This window comes from Rhopalosiphum padi, chromosome 1, assembly GCF_020882245.1.
Source record: "Rhopalosiphum padi isolate XX-2018 chromosome 1, ASM2088224v1, whole genome shotgun sequence".
NCBI lineage: Eukaryota > Metazoa > Arthropoda > Insecta > Hemiptera > Aphididae > Rhopalosiphum > Rhopalosiphum padi.
Window position 1 is genome coordinate 66419269 of NC_083597.1, and position 26857 is coordinate 66446125.

The window sequence follows — 26857 nt, forward strand, 5'->3', positions numbered from 1 at the left end:
TTATAAATGTATAATATAGTTCATACGGTTCACTGATGTTCACTTTATATTTTTACACTACAAATAACTGCAGTATATTCAAACGTCAAGTAAAAAAAAAAGTATAAGCCATAGCTATTATTATTATTATTTAAATTTTATTTTTTTATTCTGACATTTTAATTTTATACATTTTTTACACCATTATAATATACATAAATACACACGCAAACACACACACACACACACACACACACACACACACACACACACACACACACACACACACACACACACACACACACACACACATCATCATCATCATATAGTATTTAATACAAAAATATCTTAAGAAAAACGTGTGTAATTTATTTATCTGGAACTACAATATTTCCCATTCAGTTGTATATATACAATATACATATTATATTATATTTGCTAAGATAATTTTTCATTGTAAACGTGCCAGCTAGTAAATTAAACGTGCAATGATTATGTTAAATGTTAGAATCGTAAAAAAAAATCAAATAATTTTGTTTCTATGGAATAATAGTATGCAATTGTACATTGCAATGAAATCTTAGTTTCAGAAAAAAAAATGTATTTCTATGGTCGTCGGATAATGATATAAGTAACTATAATTTTACTTACAGAATACTACATATACCTAACTGGAAATACATGGTAATTGTCAAGAATTATCAAAAAGACTTAACACCAATATCGAGGCGATAATGATGACAATTCTAAGTCTAAAAAAAAAATGGGAAGGAAACTATTGATTTTTTTTTTTAAACGTATACAATTTTGTTGATTGACGCAATTTACTTAGATACATTAAATAATACCTGGCACGCAAAAACAAGTATAATAGTATGAAATTTAAGTCAGCCCTATTATTGATACAAAAAGTATCGTCGTATACATTTTATTTACGATAATATTTATGTGTAACATGTATGAGCAGTAATTAAAATGTGTTTCCGGTAAATTAATATTTCTTAATATTATAGAAATCTCAAATTATTTAGTTCATGGAAAATGCTCACTTTTCGAGTACTATGACATATTATAGGCCACGGATTATACATTCAAAATATATTATGTTAATACAATGACAGTACTTTAATTATTGTTTGTGTCGTTAATTAAATAAATAAAATATAATAACGTTTTATACACATTAATGATAATATACTAAACGCGTTTGGTTTTTAATTTTTATTATCGTTTACTGTACAGTCTCCATGTTACTGCAGTCGATTAAGACATCCCGATTGTGAAAACCTCGACGAGGTACCTATTTATATATATTGTAACTCCGTTGGCCATGCCTATCTAACCGTCTGTATAGACCTCTCGTATGATATTGTACGAGGCATAATAATGACCAGGTAAGAAGACATTTGTCAATAAAACATTATTTATAGACGTACCTAGCTGTTTTATTTTGTAACACTATAAAAATTTTTATTTCACATTCGGTGACCATCTCCGGGTTTCATGAGTGGGGCATGCGTGTATATTATTATTATATTTATACACTACTCATCTGATGGCATGTTTTATTACTCATCGAGTGGCGTCAAATTGACCACGTTAAAAAAAGAAAGAAAAGAAAATAAATAGTCGGAAAACACTATAATAAGCGCCGTGTATAGGTATTGAGTACATTGTTGTACGACAAGGTGTGACCGACTAAAAACGCACGGTTATAATTTAGTCGAATTCGTGTTCAAATACCGCGAACTTGTTGAACGTATCATTACTGCAGTATCTATAATGTTATTACAATATATGCTTACATTAATTACTACAAACAACCCAATATCGCTATACTTGAAATGCTCTGATACCAAGGGTATTCCAAATATTATGTACTCTAGAAAGATCGACTGTGCAAACAAATAAAATCGAATTGTATAATATTATTATCAGCGATGTTGCTTTGATATAGCCGATATAGGGTAGGTATTATGTATATTTATTAATGATGTAGTGAACATTTATAGACTATCACGTACAACATACATTTTAGTATATTATTATCACCCGTAATCTCTTTAAAATAATAAAATAATTTAAGTATAATACCTAGATATAATTGTATATTATATGTATAATGTTTGTTTATACTATTTATTATACCATAATGTATCTAAATAACATCTACTCCCTCAACAAATTTTCATCATCGCTTAGACGTCATAAAACCTTTTTCGCCAAGCTATTTTCATTATACAGCTAAAATATAAACAAAAATTTAATTTTCTAACTTTCGTTCGTTGCCAGAGTGCAGTAAAAGAACAGTCGGTCGATCTATCCGTATTACGTATAACTGATTAAGCTATAATCTTAAAATTAATTTGAATTTTATAGTCAACCTCATTAAGTTTTTAAATATTATGTTTAAATATATATTATATCAACAACGTTCTTTATGTCCGTTTATTTATTAAATAAATTATTATTATCATTATATTTGAGTAAATTGGAACGAGTTTGACATTCCGTATCACGTAATATTTTCACGATGTCGTGAAATCGTTTAAAATATTTTTTTTAAATTCCATGCAATTTCACATTCGAGAAACTACTTTTTTAATGAGTTATTTTTATTTTGTTATTTTATAAATGTATTATTATGTTTTAGACTATGCGTTATTCTATTTAGTTTATTACCTACACTGATTTTTCTTTAAAATACATTCTATTTAGTCAAAAAATTATAGTAATTATATTAAAATATTACAAGCCATACTGTTATTAGATATTTAAAATTGAATAAGTCACCATACTCGTGAAATGTGATTTATAATTATAATGTTTAAGATGTTGTTTTATTCTACAGAAAGGTATCTTTAGTATTTAAAAAATCGTCTACTTAATAATAAGTAAAAACTAAAAACAATAATAAGAACAATATTTATCATTTCTTAAAAATTATTGATTTTTATTTAATACTTTAGCGGTCGATTGGGCAATACTAAAAAGTTCAAAGTACATTTTATGGCACGATGATCGAATATATATGTTATGTAGTTAAAAATTATAATAAATACTGTAATTTTTACATTTTAGTTACATAAAACATATTCGCAGTAGATTAAAGGTACCGTGTATTTTTTATTAATTTAAATGAGATGTACATATTATACATTTCTAGTAATATTAATAGGCGTGAAAATATATTGTACAAACGGCAATAATAATTCTTCGCGTATTGTGTGCACGTGATGTCCGGTACCGGCGACAGTTGGCCAATACAGCGTTCTTGAGAAATTTTGTAAAAATAACACGTAGTTACATATTATACAGATATATTCAAGACGTACACTTATTCGTCGTCATCCCCATTTACAATATCGGAATATATATATTTTAGCTCTTATACACATAGAGAAAGAGAGAATTACACCTATCAGCTGACCAGAGCATTATATTATTATATGAATATTTTCACGTTTGCTCAGGATGTATGATACTGCCTACTATTAATAGCTAGGCATCGTATTTCTCTCTTTTTCTATTTCTTAACCTTTTTCTTATTCTCTTTCTATCCCCGTATATATTGTATTATTGACTTGTCGGTTTGATTTTTACGGTTTTCCACTCGATCGTTGAGTGCCCCTAAGGCCTGATGCAGGTTTAGTTTATTATATTCTTATCTCTTAACGGGGCTAAACTCGTATTATAATATACAACCACCGTCGCGAAGGGAGATAGGATGTCGAAAGACCCGAGAGCACGGGATCCTCGAAACAAGAACGATGAATTCATAATAAAATACATAGGTATAGGTATAGGTATATAACGGTACATACAATATAATACAATAATATATAATATAGTGATGCCGTTAACGATACATTATGCCGTCTCACCGGAAAACAATATACGCGCGCTCAAACAATGGGGCCAGATAGACGCGTAATTACTCTTCAAGCCTTATGTATGAATACACACACGTGTACATATATGTGTTCGGCTGCCAATCTCAATTCTTGATTCAAGCATACTTTATTATACTTCGATGTATACACACATATATAATATATGTAATATTGGCGTGTGGAATTTTTGGGTGAAAATGTTTCTCTCGAATCTGGTTCTATATCATACAATATAGAGCAGGTTCCGTTCTAATAGGCGACGACTATCAATGTCATTATCTGCAGGGTGAAAACTTCTGCAATATATACATAATAACATAATAGATGTTATATTATTTTGCTTCAGCGATTTTCACGATGAACGCGCGGCAACGCATGTGCGTGACAAGAGGGTTAATTATAAATACGCTTTTGATCGACATGATAAACGAAGAACATCGCAATTCGGTTAGTACGCTAATATTAACAATTGATCTCACAACCCACAGATTTAGGCAAATGTAATATTTTCGTAGAAAAGAATGATAAGAGCAATTTTACGAGAGCGTTTGGTTTTTATGATCATTACACTGCCTATCCATCAGAAATATGAGTGTTGATCATTCGCATAACACCTGATTTCATATGTTAAACACATTTAATTCAAAATAAGCATGCAAACATATTAAACTAAAATGCTAATATTAAAAACTCTTAAGATAAGGTTGGACATTAGTTATGGAGAAGTTCTAAGAAAACTAACTTAAATTAAATACGAAAATTTCAAATATTGTTTTAGAAAATTAACAAATATTTCTTTATTTAAACGTTTAAAGCACAATTATTTAAATAATCTTAAATTAATTATTTTAAAATCAGCAGTGTTATCAGTGTATATTTTGACAATATAGTAAACCAAGTATTTAATTTTAATTTTAATTTTTTTTTTTGTGTTTTTTTTTTGTATTTGTCCATACTATTCAGAAAAAATGCATATTATGTACAAATAGGTAAAACCTATTCATACAGATTGTTAATATCATTAAATAAATAAAAATTAATATCATGTTTATTTTGTACGCCTGTATAAAATCAATAAAAATCGACTAAATGATTAATAATTATAAAATTTCACGGCCTCGATTTATATAGTATTTGTGTACAGTACGAGCGCACGTTCTACTGCGCTATATATATAATCATTTTACACGCGCATTACACATGGCATTGTCATCGAAACGAGCATATTGTATATTTTATACATATATAAGAAATGTACACATTTAAATATTCGTCTATGATAATAGTTAATAATAACTAATCTAAAGTGATCGTAACCCACGGTCCTGTTTTAAACAGGTGATATTAATGCTAATATTGATTTATGAAAATATTGGAAGTATTCTTAATATTACCACATTTTCAAAATCTTAGATTTATTTCCTAATTATTTATCTACTTTATTAACTATTAGGTCCTCACCTATATAAATTGAATAATAGTCCAAAATTATAGGTTTAGAATATATAGGAACTGTTATGATTTAAATATCATAATGATATAAATAATTATTATATTACATGTATTAACATTTTATATTTTTTTAAAGTTATCCAGGTATTATAAATATGTAAGTAGAAGATAGGCTAAATATTACATCAATTTAAATTTATGTAAAACCATTATTAACGATTTTCAAATTAGATATATTAACATTAAAAAAAAATCAACTGAAAAAATATTTACAGCTAAAATGGTAAAATGGTGGTTTTAATTTGAATAAATAAGTATATTATATTGCAGGACACTCTTTTAAATGTTAATAATATAAAAATCTAAGTATTTAAAAAAATATATAGTATTGAATCTTTAAAAGACTACTTAAAAATTCTAAACATCTAAGATCTGAAAGGTAAGTGGGCTGCATTCGAGTTCCGTCCCAAGAACATTTTTTTATACCAATTCCGTCCCGGTTAAAAGAAAGGTAGGTAAATACCAATCCCATCTGAATAGAAAATAACGTTACACACCAATTCCGTCCCAGTTAAAACAAATATATACTAATTCCGTCCTTAATAAAAAAAGAAAGTTAACTACAATGTTTGTAAGTGAAAAATTATTTTAAGTAGGTATACTAATGCCTTATTATAAAAACTTAATTATCATACATTTAGTTATATCTTACCAATTTTTATATATGCATTGCATTGTTTTTAAATAAATTTCCAGCGTTTAATATTGTTATTCAATATTTTGTGAAAATAACAGACGTGAACATAAGAGGGGTGTTAACCCCTCACCCTCGGAAATATCAGGAACAACAAATAAATTATCTGACCTACAAATAAATAGTATGATATTTATGAACAATTTTCAACCCCCTCCCCTCCCCCACCGATTTTTTTCCGGCGTTCGCTCTTGGAAAACAAAATTTTTAATAATTAAAATTTTACCTCTTTCACTGTACATACTAAACATTGATAATATATTAAATAATACGGACATGCACAAATAACGACTTAATAATTTATTTGGTTTTGTTAACTGAAATCATATTATTTTTATTTCTAAATAATATAATATGATTATACTCGATTTTCGACATAATATTTGTACATTTTATACACCTATATTATAATATAAAATTACATACAAAAAGGACTGTACTAGAGTAACTATAAATGTTTGACACAGGACAAAATCAGTATAACCATTAAAAAAACTCGGGACTGAACTAGTATGTATTATTCAATTTTTATATATGGGACAGAATTTGGTTGCAGCCGATAAGTGCATTAATCAAAAATAATAGAGCAGTTATAATTTCTGGTGATTCACTTTGTATATTGGATACCTATTACTTATATTAACTTATTATATAGACAATAATATTATAATATAGAAAGTGTATTATAAATATCATTGTAAATTGGAAAAAATTAACATTAAATAGTATTGTTGTTAATTAAACATTATAATCATGTCAATAAGATATTAATATGTATCGTTCGATCTTATAGTTTATTTTGTTGAAGTTTACACGTGAACATAATAAACATTTCGTCAAAATGGTAAGTACGCAATACTAAAATAAATTGACATCTAGTTGGGGTGTTATACTCTTTGGGAAACTGTTAGGCAGATTATCATATTAACATGATTTTGGTCCATTTTCCTAACCTTATAGAGGGTTCTCGATCAATCGAAATAAAAGGTTAAGCTTCCACCACCAGTAACGCAACGGGGTACAAGCCGTGCGAGTGATAATGCGACGATTCAAAATATATACTCATAATAATACATTTTGCATGTGTTGGACGACAATGAGTCATTTACCATACAATAATATATTATGCGAAAAAAGTATGTCTCATCGTAAAGATTGAAATTTATAATATTTTATTGTTATGTAAGCAAAATATTCTGTTATAAACCGGGACAGTGAATCTAATCATGTAAGATCACGAGCTACACAATAGATTTTGTCGGTACAGAGATTTTATTAGATTACACAATCGGATCGAATGATTTTGTTAGCGCAATAACAATTTAGTAAAATACCGAGTAACAGAAAATAACGTAAATAAATATTATATTCTATAAATAATTTAAAAGCGCATACATTATTGTATCCTAAACCCTCGCGTACACACTCTACATAGAAGCCTCGAAGTCATATAATCAGTTGGAAGAACCGAAGGCCGAAATCGATTTGGTAACCTGTTTAATTACGTTTGTGAGTAAGACAGTAAAATAGGTGCGGAAAAACTAATGAGCCACACGTTTCGATTATAATACCATATACACCGCATTTACAAACCGTTTAGAACAAATTACGGTGTATTTATATATATATAATATATATTAATATATAGTTAAACAGAATGATTCACCAAGTATATTCATGCCATTTTTTTCTTTAATAACACAGTTATTCCAAATATAATTTTTGAAAGTTTTATGTATCGTCCCTGTTCAAGCAATACACACCAAATTTAAAAACGTGATTGTTGAGAATCAGCTTTGAAAATTTGTTCAAACTTTAAATGTATGCAAAATAAAACCTAATTTTATTTTTTTCTTGTTTTAATTGATTGTTTTTTAAGAATAGTAGTTATTTATAAATGGTTGTAAATAACACGGCAATGTGAAATTTATATTTCTCATAGTATTGTTAAAATACAAATAACTAAGGTGGACTTAGTGTATTTTGCATAAATGTAATTGTTGACCTAGCACAACCTAAATTTATCAAAATCACATGGACTTAATTTTTTCTGCGTATTAAGAAAAGTATTGAATAGACTAAGTTAAAATTTTAAATTATTTAATATTTTGGAATATTATTAGGATTTATTTGAATATAGCATATTGTAGATATTTTTAAACTAAACTTTGTCTAATAAGAAACAGGGAAAATCGATTTTTAGACTTAATGTGTTTTACATGAACGGGAATGATATACAATTAAAGACCATATTTTCAAATTATTGAATATTATTTTTCTTTTAAAACTATCCTAAGTTTAGAAATTTCGATTTTATAGGGTTCGCCGTAATGTAATGAATTATTATAGGACATTATGCGACAACGACACTTAACACTTCTATCTATTCTATGCGATGTGAATAGCGAATTTAATTAATCTTTGATCGTCAGTGCACCAATAATAATGATAATAATATTATTATACGCCCCGTTACATACTGGTAGTACGGTCGAGGGACTCCAAACTTTCTTTACCTACATACATATTATATATACACCATACCGACGCCGTTCGCGATAAGTTTTCACGATCACGGCGTGTTTTCAACTATGCAGTGGAAAACAATGAAACTCGTTTGTCACCGAAATCCGTACGGAAAAAAAAACACATAATTCAATACCGATAACTGTAATAATAATATAATATAATATACAATATCACATTGTACATATACACAGGGGTCCACGGTTGGTTACTATACATATATATAATATTATACTCCCATGAACTACATATTTATTATTATTATATTATTATTATTATTATTATTATTATTATTATTATTAATACTAAACCCATACAACAAGTGTACCCAGGTTGTTGTGCCGATTTATTATTATTACACAGAGACATTGTTTTATAGTATTATTATTATTATTATTATTGTCTACGTATATAACGTGCCAATTTATGGTCGTCCGTTAGAAAGCGCTACTTCTATACATGGAATTGAAATGCGCGTCTCAAGATTTCTCTGGAAACCGGCTTGTGTAGTCGTGTATCATCGATAGTCGTAAACTATTAACAATATTATATTATTAGCATTTAATAGATTTTTTTATTAATATTATTATATGTTGTCGTTATGCCCATCGAGGCGTTTCGATATCTTCCAACGAGATAAACGTTATGCGTATGATATTACAATTGTTTTTATAAACTATATATATAGTGTTACACGTGGGCTATATGGTCTTAAATATTATTACAGAAACGTTCACTGTTGACGACAGTGGAATTATACCGGCTGACGCCATCGTTCGACTTCCCATTTTTCAGATTTGTCGTAATCTAAGACAACTGCAGTGGCTGCACGCCGATCGTTTATTATATACGTCACATAACATCTCATGTATCCTGGATCTATAAATATTTAATGTACTATTGTCTATTACTATAAGTCTATAACTATAATACGTATATGACTAACGCACATATACATACTATATGTATATTGTATATACACGTAATTCATCAATCTCCGAAACTTTTTAACGATTCCTCTTGATCTCAAATACCACGTCGATAATTTATTTTTCGTAGCCAGCGTGTTTTTTTATAATATATATTATATCCATAGCTATTTTTACTGTGGAAATCTGCACAGTTGAAACACATGTGCAAAGCACAAGCCCACCGCCACCTCCGACCAAAATATAATATAATCATCATGTGTTTTCTGGTATAGGCGACACTACATGATATGTATATGTGGTATGCGCGTTCGCGTCTGATTTTCACGAGTTTGAAGACAAGAAGATAAATCACGATGATATTCGTCGATCTCCACCGCGTGCGATCTATATAACACCATTGTTTCGTCTGCGTAAATACTGTATATAATATATGAACGTTATTCGTCGCTGGCACACTATACGCGACTGTATTTCACTCGATCACAGAGGTTATTTTTGTACATCCCATATAAATCAAGCCTTTGTAAATCGTAATTCCGATTATTATATTATTATATTATGGACGGCATCAAGATGTATAATATATATATATAATAATGGACATACCTAATATAAATACAAACGTGGTCGGCAACGGAATCAACGAGTACAGTGATAAATAAAGAGTACATTTAATAGAAATTTGGTCAAAAATGAAATGATAAGAAAAATTAAAAAGGGGGAAACTTTCTTCAAATTTAACTATTGCAGACATCCTAAATAATATTTTTTTTTTTATTTAATATTTTATAATGAAGAACGAACGTTAATTATAATATATATATATGTGTAATATTGTGAGGACTACAATCTCCGGAAACAGTAATCAAAAATGAATAACAATTGTTCATAGAAAAGTGTCCGCATAAAATGTATGACAATGAAAAAATACGTATCGAATATTGGATTATTTCGTCGTATTCAGTTAAACTTAAAGTCACAAATCGATATAATATTAGAAACAATATGAACTGTTATTTAATAAACACAGTTATTGCTCATAAAATTATGTTATATTATTTACATGATTCTATCATATTATATTTTACACTATTTTATCTAGGTGCGTGGTGCGTCATATGGCCGTGTCACTGTACATAATAATACGCCAACGCGTGTGTGACTCGTTCGATTTGCGCATTACGTCCAATAGACACGTACAATATAATATAGATATGATTAAACGAACATGTATAAACACTGATGATGTTTTGTATTTACATATATTAGTTTTAAATCATGACAAAATAACAATTAAAATTATATTTTTAATATATACATAATACTAACAATGTCATACAATATACATCTACACATAATTTTCTACCAAGACCGAAATTTGTTTAATTGTAAACTGCGTTTTGCGGCTGGTATATAGCACAATAATACCTCGCACATTCAATTTAATTACACAAAACGACAATTCACCATTAGGACCACGAATAACGTACGTTCGTTTCGATTGCCGCACAGACAAAAAGACGCCTGCGATGATGAATATTTTCTTGATTGAATGATAACTTTTAATACACAAACAAGTTGACTTGGAAAATAATGATCACGATAATGAATAAGCACTTTGCAGTTAACGCCTCGTACAGCGTTTACCAAAAACGGAAGGGTCAAAAAAAAAAAAATGTTTGATGTGCGAGTGAATATTTGACAAGTCAATTTTTTAATTATTATTTCGCAATTATAATTTTAGACACAATAATTTGTACGTTATTATTATTTTGTGAAATATAACAGTTCTTACAGAGATTACGTTTTTTAATTAACTGTTAAACGAAAATGTGGTCTATCGCTGTATCATGGGATTATATATTATGATATTTACAGAGGCGCCAACACCAACGCATCTCCCAATATTCACCATTTTTCACTATATTGTTATTTATCAATTTATCAGAACCATTTTTTAAAATAACAAATAATAATAAAAATTGTTATTATCTTTTTTTATTTTCTTAATTCTTAATTTTCGAAAAAAAAATTTAGTTGTATATTTGATTCAATAAATTTACTTAAATTCTTATTTTTAAATATACTAAAGACTATATTTTTAGATTCATGAACTTGTGTGTATTATCGAACTTAAAAAGTGTTATGTGGTGATACAAACTGTTTTCTTAAATAAAAAGTCTCTTTTCAATGTAAATTATTTGGTGGAAAAGTTTTTTTTTGTTAAATGTTAATGTAGGTACTTAATTTAAAAACTAATTTTGATGTATTTTCTCAGTTAATAAAATTATTATATTTAAGAAGATAACAACTCTTAAAACTGGTCTTATAGATATATGAAATAGGTGTAGTATAAACATACAATAAGATAATATAGGATTTAATGTTTATTTTACTAACCAATTCACAAATTATAAATATATTGATTGATTATTATTAATTCCCAATATTTCATATTACCACATCCTTCAAAAAATTCTAACTTATTATTATGAACAATATTTTCTTATTAGTTAACAAAGTTTCTCAAAAACTGCTTGTTTGAATTTTAATTTAGTATTTAAAATTGGGAAGGAGAGTCTTTATTTAAATAAAAAAATGTATAACTCCGGAGGTCAATTATTGAATAGTAAAAACAATCTCAAGTATTTAAAAATATAATGTTTAATAGATATATTTTGAAATTCAAAAAATTAGATTTTGATAAACAGTATGATTGAATAAAAACTAGGGGTGAGTATGCTTGATGAATTATTCTATACATTATGATCATCAATGTTCAGTTTGCAATATTTTTCTAATCAAACACATAAAATGTAGATCAAAATTTAAAAAAATGTATAACACGGGATACACATATTATATAGGAATAGTATTATATAAAATATATAGGTGAAGCTAATTCCCTAATAATGTTTGTCGGATTTGAAAACTTTATAACCGCCACCGAGACCACCGCACACTGCTACCTTATTCGTTCGATGAATACCCTGTAATTTCAGACCCAAACGATGACGGTTGCTTTTACAACTATTCCGGGTTTACTTCAAAAGCAAAATGTATTATGCGTGCGCTTATGGGGGGGGGTATGGTGTATGTATATTGTATACGCTAGAATTTACTTTTAAATTCGATAAAGTATGGAACCGTGACATTAAGTTTAACTTTTGTACAATGATGCAGCTTAATATGCTTATACCTACGTAGTAAAATGATCCGTTTTTACGATAGATACTGTTACCATATAAATTGTAAAGATAACTCACAAAACTCACATGTGTAAGCTGATGACCGCTCAAATACAAGAAAGTAATATTACCTATATATTACGGTAAACGAAGTACTAGAAATTATAGTATATATATTAATATATTATATATACAAATACAACGAGTAAAATGTATAAAAAACAAATAAAAAAATATTAAATCGAGATAATAAATTATTATTATTATTTTTAAATAATTTTTTTTTACTATTAAAACAGAGAACACATTAGTTTCGAATTTTTTCTTCAAATTCAAGATTTAAATATTACCATATTAATTAGTATTATTATATAAATATTTTCATATTTATTTATCTTTACGCGCTTATTCGTGAAACAAATATATTAATTTATGATTTTTAAATGGCATCCAAAATAATTTTGTCAATTATTATAATATAGTCTAAATCAAACCTCGTTTGTGAACTTTTCAATAAATAAATATAACTCATTGAACAACTATAAAAACATAATTATATAATAATGAGTATTAAAAATCTTTATGCATAAATTTATCAATGCACCAACAATTATACCTATATATTATTATTATGTAAGTGTTTAGAAAAGTATATTGTTTCGAATTATGAAATGTAAATATACAGTAAATAAGTTTAAAAACTTATCATACATTATAGCTAGACACTGTATACACCAGACAAAGGTATGTAGAATCTATATATTATAATTATTATTATTACTAATTTATTTATACAGGTAGCATAATTTACACATAATATAACGATGTAGATTTTACTTCACATAAATTCACATGTATAAATATAATACGTACGGATTTGCGAGTCTCTTTTAACCAAGTTCCAGAGATTAAAAATTCTTGATGCGTTATGCTTTCAAAACCTAATTCGACCTGTTGGTCGAAGCATTGGTGGTTTATACGTTATACCACATACGTACAATACATATACATGTATAATATGAAAACTATTTAATAAATAGTATATTATAAACTGTCAGCAGAACGCTCATGTGCAAGAATTTCTCAAATTTTTCTTGTTGTAATTATTATTTATTTCTTCTATTGTTTTTTTTTCTTTTTAACTAACTCTATCATACAAGCTGTACAGTACAGAACAAAAACTATACAAGTAATACGATTTTTTCGAAAAATATTGATTTATAATACAGTATATGTAATTTATTGATTTCAAAGATCCCTGTGTAATAAGACATAGAAACAGTAAGTTCCGCGATAGAAAACGGGACTGTGTATAAATATGTTAAGTTTTTTTTTTTTAAATATACAGCCATTAGAATCATTCTTTCAAACTAGATAATATTTTCAATTATTTACGTACGGTATAAATATTGCTTTATTGTTTCACCCTTTCCGCGTGATGACATTTTTTTTTTATAATAAATTATAATTATTTAAAATAAAATGATTATGTTTTTGACGGTAAAATCAATAAGGAATAACAAAAACATTTCACTTACCGTTTTGTTTTATTTTACGTTTTAAAGCAACCATGACTGGTATTTTCTGGTTTTATTAATATTTTGTGTAAGAAAAAAAAATAAAACATGGGTCAGCTCTATCGGTGAAAATAGAAACAATAAAATCACATCCCACGATGAAGTCATATTAACGAATTTGGTCTACAAAAAATAAACACAACTATACTTTATAGTGTAAAATTGTAAAATTAATAAAAATAAATTATTTAGTGTTTATAAGTCTTGATATTATATCAAGTTAACAAAAAAAATGTTTGATTATATTTCATTGGGATATGTAACTAGTATTACATAAAAACGAATACATATAAAAATACTTTTTTCACTACAGTCATCAACGTTTTATTTTTATATTAATAAACACTGTATATACCACTAACAACTAACTAGCATCAACATCGTACGGTACAGTAATTTCTCGTGTTACAGGATACTTTATACGTACGTAAGAACGTTAAATTTTATACGTCATCTTCGACCATATTAAAACGACGACGACAAGGGACCCACCAGTGTACCGATGACAATATGTGTGCATCCCAACATGCTCATCGGTGAAGAGGACACTGGAAAAGGACCCGAAATTGCTGCGTCTCACCGACCCAATTTACTCCCCCCCCAATTATTCCATTCATACCATCACGTCCGACAGTTCTCAACCATGGTGGGGGAGAGGAACGGTTTTATTCAGCCCATCGTAAATCAGGATAAATTATGCAATATTCGGTCAGGTAATATATTTACGTGCGCGTGTCTAAAGGGAAGGCAGATGGCCAGGAAAATAAAAATAAACAGAAAAAAAGGACGACAAAAGCTGGAGTACCTCCGATGAAAGTTGTTTGCAAATCAGCATTTTGATTTCACATTTCTGTCGTGTGGTCGTCAGCAGCAGTGACCCTTTTCCCTAGTACACAATAAGGTTTTTTTTTGTTTGAAAACTCATGTTTTTTAACCAACCACTACCACAATATTCGATAAGACTTGCTCTTATATAATAATATTATTTACGATCCGAATCCAAAATTTTAAACGAAACAAAATTATACGAAATACTTAACCCCATGTAATAATAATAATAATAATAATAATAATAGGTGTCTTGCGTGTGTATTGTTTTGTATTAGTTTGTTACAGCTCACAGAATATATGCATACATGATATAGGTTATATATTCTACAGATGCGATGGTCCTATAGATAGTTTCAAGACGTTTGCACAATATTTTTTATCAACAATTGTATTTAATTTTTTTTTTCTAACGCTGTTACTTTATATGTGTAACGTGCAATAAAAATAACGACGAAAACAATAACGCCGTATAACAACAATGCCTACTGCACTATAAATTTAACTGCGCACCGTTCCAGTAAAAATACTAATATAGTATATGTGTACTGTATAGTTAGTTCGGAGAAAATTATACATTGGATTTATGAACGCGTGTGTCAATAATATCCACATTTATGACTTCTAGTTCAATGTCACTAAGCGGAGTTTTAGGTAAAGTACTGCCTATGACCATAACATTTTTTTATTTTTTTTTTATCATATAATTACGTTAATTGAAAGCTTCTGTGGAAAATCGTTACTTATAACTTATTTCAATTTGTATTTTATTCCGGGCGACACTATTGAATCCTGTCATGTATATATATATATATATAATATACATACTATATTTATTTTATAACGATGTGTTGTTTTTATTTTTTAGAATTCAAGCCAAGAAAGTTTATTCACTACTCAAAAATGTTCGTTTAAGCCGGTACTAGATAGGTAGGGAAGACTATCCTAACCTAACCTGCGATAGTGAGTAACATTACACTTGCTGACACGTAAAAGTTAGCAATTTTCGTTAAATTAAACAAAAAATCTAACTAAAATTTTTTTCACTTATCTTAACATCGGTTTCGAGCATATTAATTTTTTAGATGCAATTTGAAATAACAATGATATGTAATAATGTAAAGCGTAATGATTTGTTTGGGTAACGTAAATCTCTACAAGCGAAATATGGATGAGGAATTTATTGAGAATCATTCTTAGCACAAATATTCAGACCAATCGTCCATTAAACGATAAAGCTAACAGTACAATATATTGTAATCAACTCTTTAACATTATTAATTATCTTAAATAAAATAGACATCGTCGTGAATTCGTATTAGTTTGTATACAACAAGATAAAATTATTTGTTGATTAAACAATAACTTTAACTCACGGCCGAAACGATCACTACTCGAAATTTAACGGACTCGGTCAATGTTTATAGTATTATAATGATTTATAATATTTAAATCTCATGGAGTTATAAAAAATGTAGATAACGTTTTTGTATAAACAGTCTATGTTTAGATTTAAGTAAATAACACGACTACAAAGGTCGTTGTTTCCGAATTTTTGTGTACACCAAATTAACCATCGTTATTAGATTCAAATTGTATTTTCTTTGTATATATTAACCTAACCAATAACGGTCATAAATTATAATAATACATGCTTAATAATATGTTTATATGTTAAAAACATTGAATGATTTGTATTATATTAATTTAATATGACAGTGCACTCATTAGTTATTACACATAATACAATATTAGGCTATTAAACTATCATGCAAAGAGTGATACAAATAATAAATTATAAATTATGATCTATTCTATAAGAGATGGGACAAATGATAATAATTATAACTTATAATAATTGTAAATACGGACGAGACGCGCAGAGACAGTAGCACGATTCAGATTTTAATTATTCTAATACAAATATATTTTCAAGCGGATAATTAGTGTTTATACAAAAGTACACGTATATTATAGTTATTGTAATAAACATAAACAAAGCATTTCTCTAAAATGATAATTTAAATGTATTATATTCAGAAACATAATAATGTGCCTTTTGAAACGAATTTAAAACAGAAGAGCGGGAATTACACATATCTGCAGATGGTAAGTACTCCACGGGTTAAACAACCGTGCATAGTGCGTTTCCCATTAAAATAATAATTATTAAAGCTATTATACTATATTATATTATATTTTATTATACTGTATAAATAATTCTATGAAATCAATTCGTGCATTCTGGCTAGTATAGCTATTTGTTTTTGCGTAAGTGTAGCCATGGCCGTTTAATATTATAGAACAACATAAAAGCTTCACCAGCTCACCGAACAATTTATAAATATTGTTTCACGATTATTATTGCAGTTTAAACACCGGTATCATAGAAACACATCATTTTCCAACTTTTAGAAAACAATAATTACCAGTATTTTATATATTGTTTCATATTTGGATATATATTTTATATTTCATTATTATATTATTATATATTTTTATTCTATATATTTTCTTTTACTAATTTATCTATTAATTACATACTCACGTATACACACACACGCACGCACCATTAAGTTATTTAACTATGTATTAACACATTGGAACGCATCATAGGTATATATTTTTTAGTTTTCAATAATAACATGCGCAGTGCGCACGCACACACATAAAATATATAAAATTGCTCATTTCGCGCGTGCGCGTGTACACAATTTTCCTGTCGTAAAGTATACCAATATTCTTTTCTGGTGGATATTCTGTGAAAAATTATTGACGTGCACACTGCACAACAGTGCCTATATATATTTATAAAATGTACTGTTATACGTATTTCTTATGTAATACGATTCTAGTCTAGTCATAAAATGATACATTGAGCCGAACAATATGTACGCAATACTATATCACTATTTACAATATTACGTATATAAATATTAAGTATAGATACACAATATAGGTATATTTGCTAATTTTTTGTCAACTAAATCATAAGTGTCACATGAACTTTGACCAACGTCATTGAGATAATTAGTAATTGGTTATTATTATAATTATTTTAATTTGTAACTCTCAATTGTGATTGTATTTGTGAAAATGTATTTGATACAGCAATATTATAAATTTGAGTAAAATATTATGAGCGTTACATGTGATTAGTGCGTGGGTATAGCCGGTATAGGTACTCACTTTTATATTTTTAACTGGCATATTATCAATTATCATTTTTTTTTATGTGAAATTCTGCTCGGAAGAAAAGTTTGTCGTCAATAATGATTAACGTTATAGATACACTTAATCTATATAATATATAAGTACATATAGATCAACGCTCACCATGATTAATTTTTAATAAACTTTACGATGGGCATAATATTATCATGGATATATTAGTTGAAACTAACTTAATTGTATACATATGCATATGCATACACGTGCATGCATAATATTATGAAGTATTATGCCGATGTATGGTTATATATTTTAAATGCGTACATATATATATGTACATAGTATTATGATATCTAATAAGTTATGATACGAGTAGAAACGTATTAATATATTATAATATTGTAATGCTAAGTGGACGTGTACATTTATATATAAAATAAAGTTATTATGTCTATATATATATATATCGGTCGGTATCTAAGTGCTAGTAAATTTTAACCCTGCTGCAGACAATACAGTGCATGGTGCACGTAGTTTGCAGCGACGAGTATATAACGAGCCCCCGGTGGTGTGGACTCGTAACGGACACGGGAGTGATGTTGCCGGTGCAGCGTGGAAGGACCACCGCCGGTTTCGTATACACAGGCGTGACAACCGTGCCAGTATTGGTCGGGGTGTATACGCGTGGCTGTGGGGTCTATAGTGGGGTAGTATGGGCTGCAGGAGGAAGTTAAGGGGTGGGTAACGAGGGCTAAAGATAAAAGTAAATAAATAAATAAAAGAGACAAAAGTAGGGTTGGGGGCCAAATAATAAAAATAAAAACCCCAGGCACTCGTTTCGGGGCACCCCCGACACTACATTGCTCGTACACATAGCTCGCGCCGGGGTAAAGTGACGCACTAGCGTGAAGTTGGAGAGAGAAGGGGTGAGAGAAAAACAGTGAAACAGCGAGAATACGACAGCGGTGAAGGCTGTATTTATTTATATATGCGGGCAGAAAAGGCGAGAAAGAGAGATAGAGTGGGCAGAAAAAGAAAAGAGGAAATTCGGGTACTATGTATATGCGCTTCAAATGCTGCCTTTCGGTGTGCCCTATATATACACTTTCGCAACGAGTAAATTTATTTAGCTCTCTTCGACCTCCTCCCACCCGATCGTCACCAAAAGTTTTTAATGCATTCTCTATGTCACACAGGGATAGGGAGTTCTACTGTCGCCACCGCCAGTTCAATTGTGCGTCTATCCATTGTCGTGGTCGCGATATAATATGTGTTACGCACGTGCTTTGCCACGCAGTATAAGGGTGGTGGATGGCTTTGGTTAGTGCACAATATGTATAAATGTTTTTTTTCAGTCCAAAGAGATTTGGTCGACGTGAGACTCGGTCACGGCACCGGATAAGTCTTTGACCTATATTATATACATATATAATATAATAATATATTATACACTGCATCAAGGCACGTTCGAGTTAATGGGATCCTATAGGAGTCACATATAAAAAATAGGGAGCGAGACAAAAATGTGAATTTTTTCACTCCAGTTTCTGTCCTAACCTGCGGTCTTACGAAAAATAAATGTAAACTGTATAGCAAAATTCCCTACTGATTAACTGCATGCATATAAAATTATATTAGAACTTCGATGTCATTCACCGGATAAATACTAGAATGGGAGCCGATCATTTGATAACTCACGGAGCTAAATAATCGGAATTCGTGTGAACACTGAGATAAAACGAGTACACAATAAAAACGTAGAATAACTATATAAAAGTTAATTGTGAGGAAGTCATTATTATAACGACTACGACCCACAAAAGCAAATTTCGTTTTGCAACGGGAAATAATTTTGTTGAGGACTTGACGCGTTAATTTTAGAAGAGTTTAGAATTTTGGAATAACTTAAATCTTAATTGATATGCTTTCGTCGTGTATATATTGTACACTGAAAAAGTGTTATTACGGTGTCGTATTTGTTATTTATATATTATTGTCGACAGTATACACACATTTTAGAATCATATCTAAACACCCCAGTGTTTTTTTATATCGTTGAAAGAAAACTATTATTATGACTGCAAAAAAATGCATATCACTAGTTCATTATTATTTATTATTATAGCTATTTACATTTTCATAATTCAAACGAAGTCACATAACGTTCCTGGATGAGTATCTATATACAAAATACCGATGTTGTAGTTCATGATAAAATAATTAACTTTATTATATTATAAGTAATCACTCTTAAATTATAATGGTCGTAATACTTATTATGATTGGAATCGTACACTCAAGTTATTACTATAGGCGGGTAAGTCACTTTGAATCTTAAAACCTTTTCATAACTCATCGGTTCTTATATTTATAAGGTATTTATAGGAAGATACTTTACTTGTCTCAATATATATATATATATAATATATAATCTTAATAAAATAATAAATTCGAAGACATTCGGACATTTTTTTTTTATATATTTTATTTCTCTCGTTCTTATTTTTTCTGTATCTTACGATTTTGTTTCATTATTTATTCAATGTAATTGAAAAATTATTATGATATTATCTAACGATATATTCCTATTTTATGATGAAAAAAATTACACAAATTTAACCAAGAAATTTAAAAATAGATATTTACATTTGTGAAGGGAAACAAAATAACTTTATTCGCAGAAAAAAATCAAATAAGTAGCATACCTTTTAACTAAAACATTCTACAGATAATTATAATGCAATTTGAAATTCAATATTACATAATACTTAATAATATGTCCAGTTTTATCATATATATATATATATATTTAAAACATAAATTTTTGTAAGTAACAGCAATAAAATTAAAAAAAAAAACAGATATTCCTACAAAATATAATAATAAGTATGTACTTATTTTAGGAATGGCTAATCAACGAAGGTCATATCCGATGTAGCTAGTCTATCCACTATTCGAGTAATTAATTTAATACGAAAGAAATGACATGTTAAATTTGTTTCTATCGTATATCATTAGCGCCGGTGAAAAGAATATAATACTAGTGAAGTACAAATATCACAAATTATGGGAGGAATTAAAACTACAATGCGGCAATTAAAAATAACAAGTTTTCATTTCAGTAACCAATGACCTGCATTGTGCATACACACAAACACACATACGATCATACATATACAATCAACAATAATTCGATTACCTGGGTATTCGAAGAATGACAATACCAGAATTTTGTTGTATTATTTTGTCATGCAATATTTGTCTGAGTATAAAATATGGGCATGTGCCAATTGCGCTTAACACAACATTTTCGTTTAAGATCAGTATACCAATTGTACTCCTTATATTATAAGATAAGTATACAAAATTTTGCTTGTAGGTATAACATTCTAAAATGCTTGAAAATTAAAACTTATTTATTGATAAATTGCAGATCACTGGTTAAAGTGACAGGGTATAATACATAATATTATAACAATATCGGAATATTATGAAATTAATTATTGTGTAATATAACTGCCATTTAATTTTGAATAATTTACGATCAAAAAATAATTTGTAAAATGCAAAAAAAAATATTTATATTTTTTCATATTATATTATGTATTTTTACAAAAAAAATCAGTTAGTGTTTTCTTTTATTATATAATAATTATAATTAACTAATACATTTTTCTTAGGTATTGTAAAATGTTTTAAACGCAATTTATTGGTCTATCGACCAAAAAATGTTTAGAACACAATTGGTATACAAAAAAAAATAATTTTAGGTGCAATTGGTAAATTGCCCAAAATATGTAGTAATAATCTTATTACATTATAGGTAACATAAAAGAAGAGTGTATAAATATATACTAGAGGTATAATACAACATATCCACATTATAAATGTGTAACTCGAAAATTTAAATGAAAATAATTTATTGTTTTATACAACAGTAATATTATTAACGAAAACGATTTTTTTTTCCTATGTTCATTTATTAAAATGGATAATTAATAATCACTAATTATTTCTAGTAATGTGAAAACAGTGAGATATAATGTATTTGACATAATACATAATGAGGAAACGAAGAACGTTAATAAATAAAATGGAGTGAAATTTCTACAAAGCCAATATCGCACACTTCTAATACAATGCACAAGTACGTATATGTATATTATAATTGCTGACGTGCCGATTGTAAACACTGCATTAAATAATTGTCATTAATTATAGTCTCAAATACACTAGCTAAGAACAATAACACGTTTCACAATTATTCAGTATATTTTATGAATGAAACGAATAACAATAAGGTATAATTTTTTAATGTACTGTTACAAACACAACAACACACGAGTCTGATGATAAATCGTTAGATTTTTTTCAATACAATTACGTTCTTAATTTGCAATTTTTTTTTAATTTTTATGGGTTAAAGAATTTAAAAATAATTTAATGGATGTATTATTCAGGACGTATTCATTGAATATATAACGTATTCATTCTAAACGAAGTTAAATCATTTTTAAATGTTCTTATATTATGTATCTACCTATGTAATCATATATTAATACTGTCATTAACGCATTTGTATGCAGACGCATGAGTTTTTATGTTTCACATTTCAATCTTTGTATATATTATTATATTTTAATAATATGTGCTTATATAATAATTTATTCTTAAAATATTATTGTGTGTGCTATTGACTTCACTCGTATAAAATATCATTATAGATCAAGTTCACATTACTTCTATAATAATATATATGTATATAGAGTCTACCTCAAATGTATACAAATGTATATATTTACACATTTTGATTGAACTTATGATTATGATTTATGTTTACATTAAATCGCGTTCATTTGTTTTGTACAACTCTCACATTACTTACAAAAGTTATAAGCCACCTCGGAGCGTTCAACTAAAATAAATTAGACACTTTAAAACTTATCCATTTTCAAATTTTCATAAATACACATATTTAATAATCAAAATATTCGTAGTTAAAATAAGCGTTTAAATATATGATGAAAATAATTAGTCATATTACCTAGAGTATAATTATATTATAGATTATGTATGACACGAATAAATATAATAATATTATGTTATAATAATATTATATTAATATAGGTAGGTATACAATTCAACGAACATGCTTGTGTAATAAATCATAATTAAGTTATTTATGAATAAGTAAGAACATTTTGTAAAAAAATGTTATTTAACTTTCCATTGTCTACACTAATCTTTTTATACGAATTATAATTATTACCATTAATAAAAAAATATGTCTTCAACGCATTTGTACAATATTTTATTAATTAAAAAATGAAATTATGATTTTTATATTATATGTGTAAAATTTTTTAGGGTAAATTCTCTGAAAATGTCGTGTAAAATAGTAAATATGATATCATCACCTTGTCTATCAATCAAATTGTAGTTTAATGATAATTCACCGATAAAAATATAAGCACTAGATATATTGCTTGTACTGTAGACATACAGTTGGATTTTTTTTAAATTCAATAACTTAATTACTTTCAAATCGTTCAATACTTGATTCACGTGTAACCCTCATCACGAAAAAACCAAACAAACCCCATTAGTCATTAATTTGACCCATATCCGCCTCCAACGACGGATCAAACGGTTTAATTGCGCTTGAATAGCGAGATGCCCTCATGGAGAAAACTATAAACGCTTACAGAAGGGGTCCTAACACCACAGAATAGACTTATGTGGTGGCGGTAGAAACTGTATTCATTCCTAGTTCCACGTTTGGTCGACGTGCGGGTCTTTAGTATAATCGTATACCACCATTATGATTATAATAATATACTATATAGAGGTTGAATGTCGTTTGCAGAACTACAACACTACAAATTTGTATATAAACGACATAAAATAAAATATTAATAATAATAATAATAATAATAATAATATGTATATAATATACTTATAATGTGGTTTCGACTACTCCAATTAATAGATATACGAGATTATTATTCTATTATAATAATTATTATTAATATGTAAAACGTTCAATCTATATGGCTTATTACAGATATTTTAGTTTTATCGTATCATAGGTAGGTATATACGACAATATCACCACACATGACACGTGAAAGTCAACTAAGTTTATTCTACGCAACATTACATTATTATTATTTGTGGCTGAGCAGCGGACATCACGGGTCCCGCAGTGTCGGTTGTGGTGAAGGCTAATGAGAGGTCTACTTCGTCTTTTTGGTCACACACCGGTCGCGCGACATACATTTTATATTATTTACATACCTATATATTATAAATATGTATATATATATATATATATATTAAAATATAATATAATATGGGTAGGTCACATATAGTGAGTATATTAAATATAGGTAACAGCTATACTACCACTTGCGTCGAAAGACTCGGGAGAAACCGTGGGAAACCACGGTGGTCGTCAGTCGCGTGAATACATCGTTTTTACTTCATAAAAATAATTAAATAAAATGTGTTATAAAATATGACGTCGTATACCACGGTAATACGATATGCTGTAATAAGCCACATATCATAATAATATCACATGAGACGCATGTCTGTTGCATTGTTTTACGCAGCAAAACAAGGGACCGTATACATAGTACATACTTAGCTTGTCAAGCGTAAACTTGGACAAAACGTCGCATCGTCATCTTCCAACGAAACGTTTAATATTCATTTAAAATAATACAATTAAAAATGGACTGAAGCGACTTGTACACGATTGAACAAAATTGTGTCTAGTAAATAGGGATAATATAGTATAACTACGACACTTATAAAATTTATTTTAAAAAATATCCGAGAAATATTTTTATTACCTGTGATAATATTATACTCGTAATATTAAAGACAAATTAAATTTTTTGTATAAAATTTTATCAATTTTACTTTCTGTCTGATTTTTTTTTCAAATCAAACATTTTTGTTTTTTTTATCATTTACTGAGACTATTATTATACATTTGTATTATGCCTACCTATACAGTACTCAACCCGAGATTAAAAAAGACTACTACTATTATAATACTAATAATAGTAGTTATTAGTTAGTACTTAGTATCTATATAATTACTAAATATAAAACTTTAAAGTTTCTAAAGTTTCTACTGTTGTCTGCGCTAAATATTTACAATAATAATTGAATGTGAGGTATTCACTACAATGAAATAAAAATTTGAACTTCAAACGTTCATTAAAAATTATTTAATTTTCCTACATATATATATTTTTAAATATAAAATGAAAACGTATAAAGAACATTTTATTAAATTTTCAAATCTTAGGTATGAATATTAAAAATCTTATGAATTTATTTATAAAATAATTTTCTAATTTCGATGTTTCGATGTTTCGACTAAATTCATCAAAATACTAACTTCAAATGCCTATAAAAATATATTTTAGATTTATGCAGTTATTTTTATTAAAAAAAAAAAAAAGTGTACAAATCAAAAATTGCAATCATGTATAAATTGCTCAGAAAGTTAAAATATTTTGAAAATTATACCATAAATCGTATACACAACAATTATAATATAAAAACTTGGTTGATATTAGATTTGATTTAATATGTGATCAACAATAAATTATCATGAATTTTATAATGCAATTATCAAGATCAACGATTGCAAACAAAGTTATTAATATAATATTGGTTTGTACTATAATAAGTGTATAGCAGTCATATCTACCATAATAAATTGAAAGCTGTTAATAATTAAAAATACAGGAAATCATTTATTTAAGAAAAAATGGGTCTAACAATTAATGTGTGCCAAGACATTTTCTTAAAATTGCATACCTACGTGTATAAAACATTTTCTATGACGAATTAACAAGTCCCAAAATTTTACAAAATTTAAAAAATAAATAACTACATTAGACGTGGTAAAAATTTAAAGTGAATACCAACTAAATCCAATTTTGTAATAAAAAACCACCCCTTAAGTTGAAAATCAAATAATTTTTACTGTTCCGGAAGGTGATGAGACACATATAAAAAAATCATTATTAATATTTTTTTTTATCATAATACGCGAATTTATCGATCGTTCGCGGCTATAATAATATTGTGATATAATAATCAAATCAGTACAAAACACTTTCAATCAATTTTTAATTATAATATCGTAGCGTTAATTATTAATATAAATCACATTAAACTACAGTATGTCCAAACAAAACTATGCGTAGGATTATTGTCAACGTTATTGTTACTTGTTCAGTAACATATATAGGTATTATTACTATTTATTATATTGTTATATCGTTCCATTGTTCGGTTTGGTATAATTCAACTAAAATTTAATCTTGCAAATGTGCGCTGTCACGGTATTTTGTTTGTGCACGTATTAGACTAAATTATATAAATAAATAAACACACTTCAAGTAATAATAATATGTACGTTACCACAAACTCTGATCATATGCATAATCGCCTTTACAACGGCTGTATGTATAGTATAAAACTAATTTTCGTTTATTACCTGAAACATTAAACAAAAAAAAACATATTATTC

At 27.8% G+C, this 26857-nt stretch overlaps 1 protein-coding gene across 2 annotated transcripts in view; it reads right to left on the minus strand.

Moving 5' to 3' along the window:
- Positions 1-26857, minus strand: part of LOC132932157 (Krueppel-like factor 6) — a 200422-nt gene that overhangs the window by 87766 nt on the left and 85799 nt on the right. The window contains exon 1 of one of the 2 annotated variants that reach the window (XM_060998396.1): positions 26749-26785. The exons of the other annotated variant lie outside the window; for it this stretch is intronic. Within the exon in view, the coding sequence (XP_060854379.1) occupies positions 26749-26770 (22 nt within the window). The 5' untranslated portion in view covers positions 26771-26785. Of the gene's footprint in view, positions 1-26748; positions 26786-26857 lie in introns of those variants that run through there. 2 annotated transcript variants of the gene reach the window in all.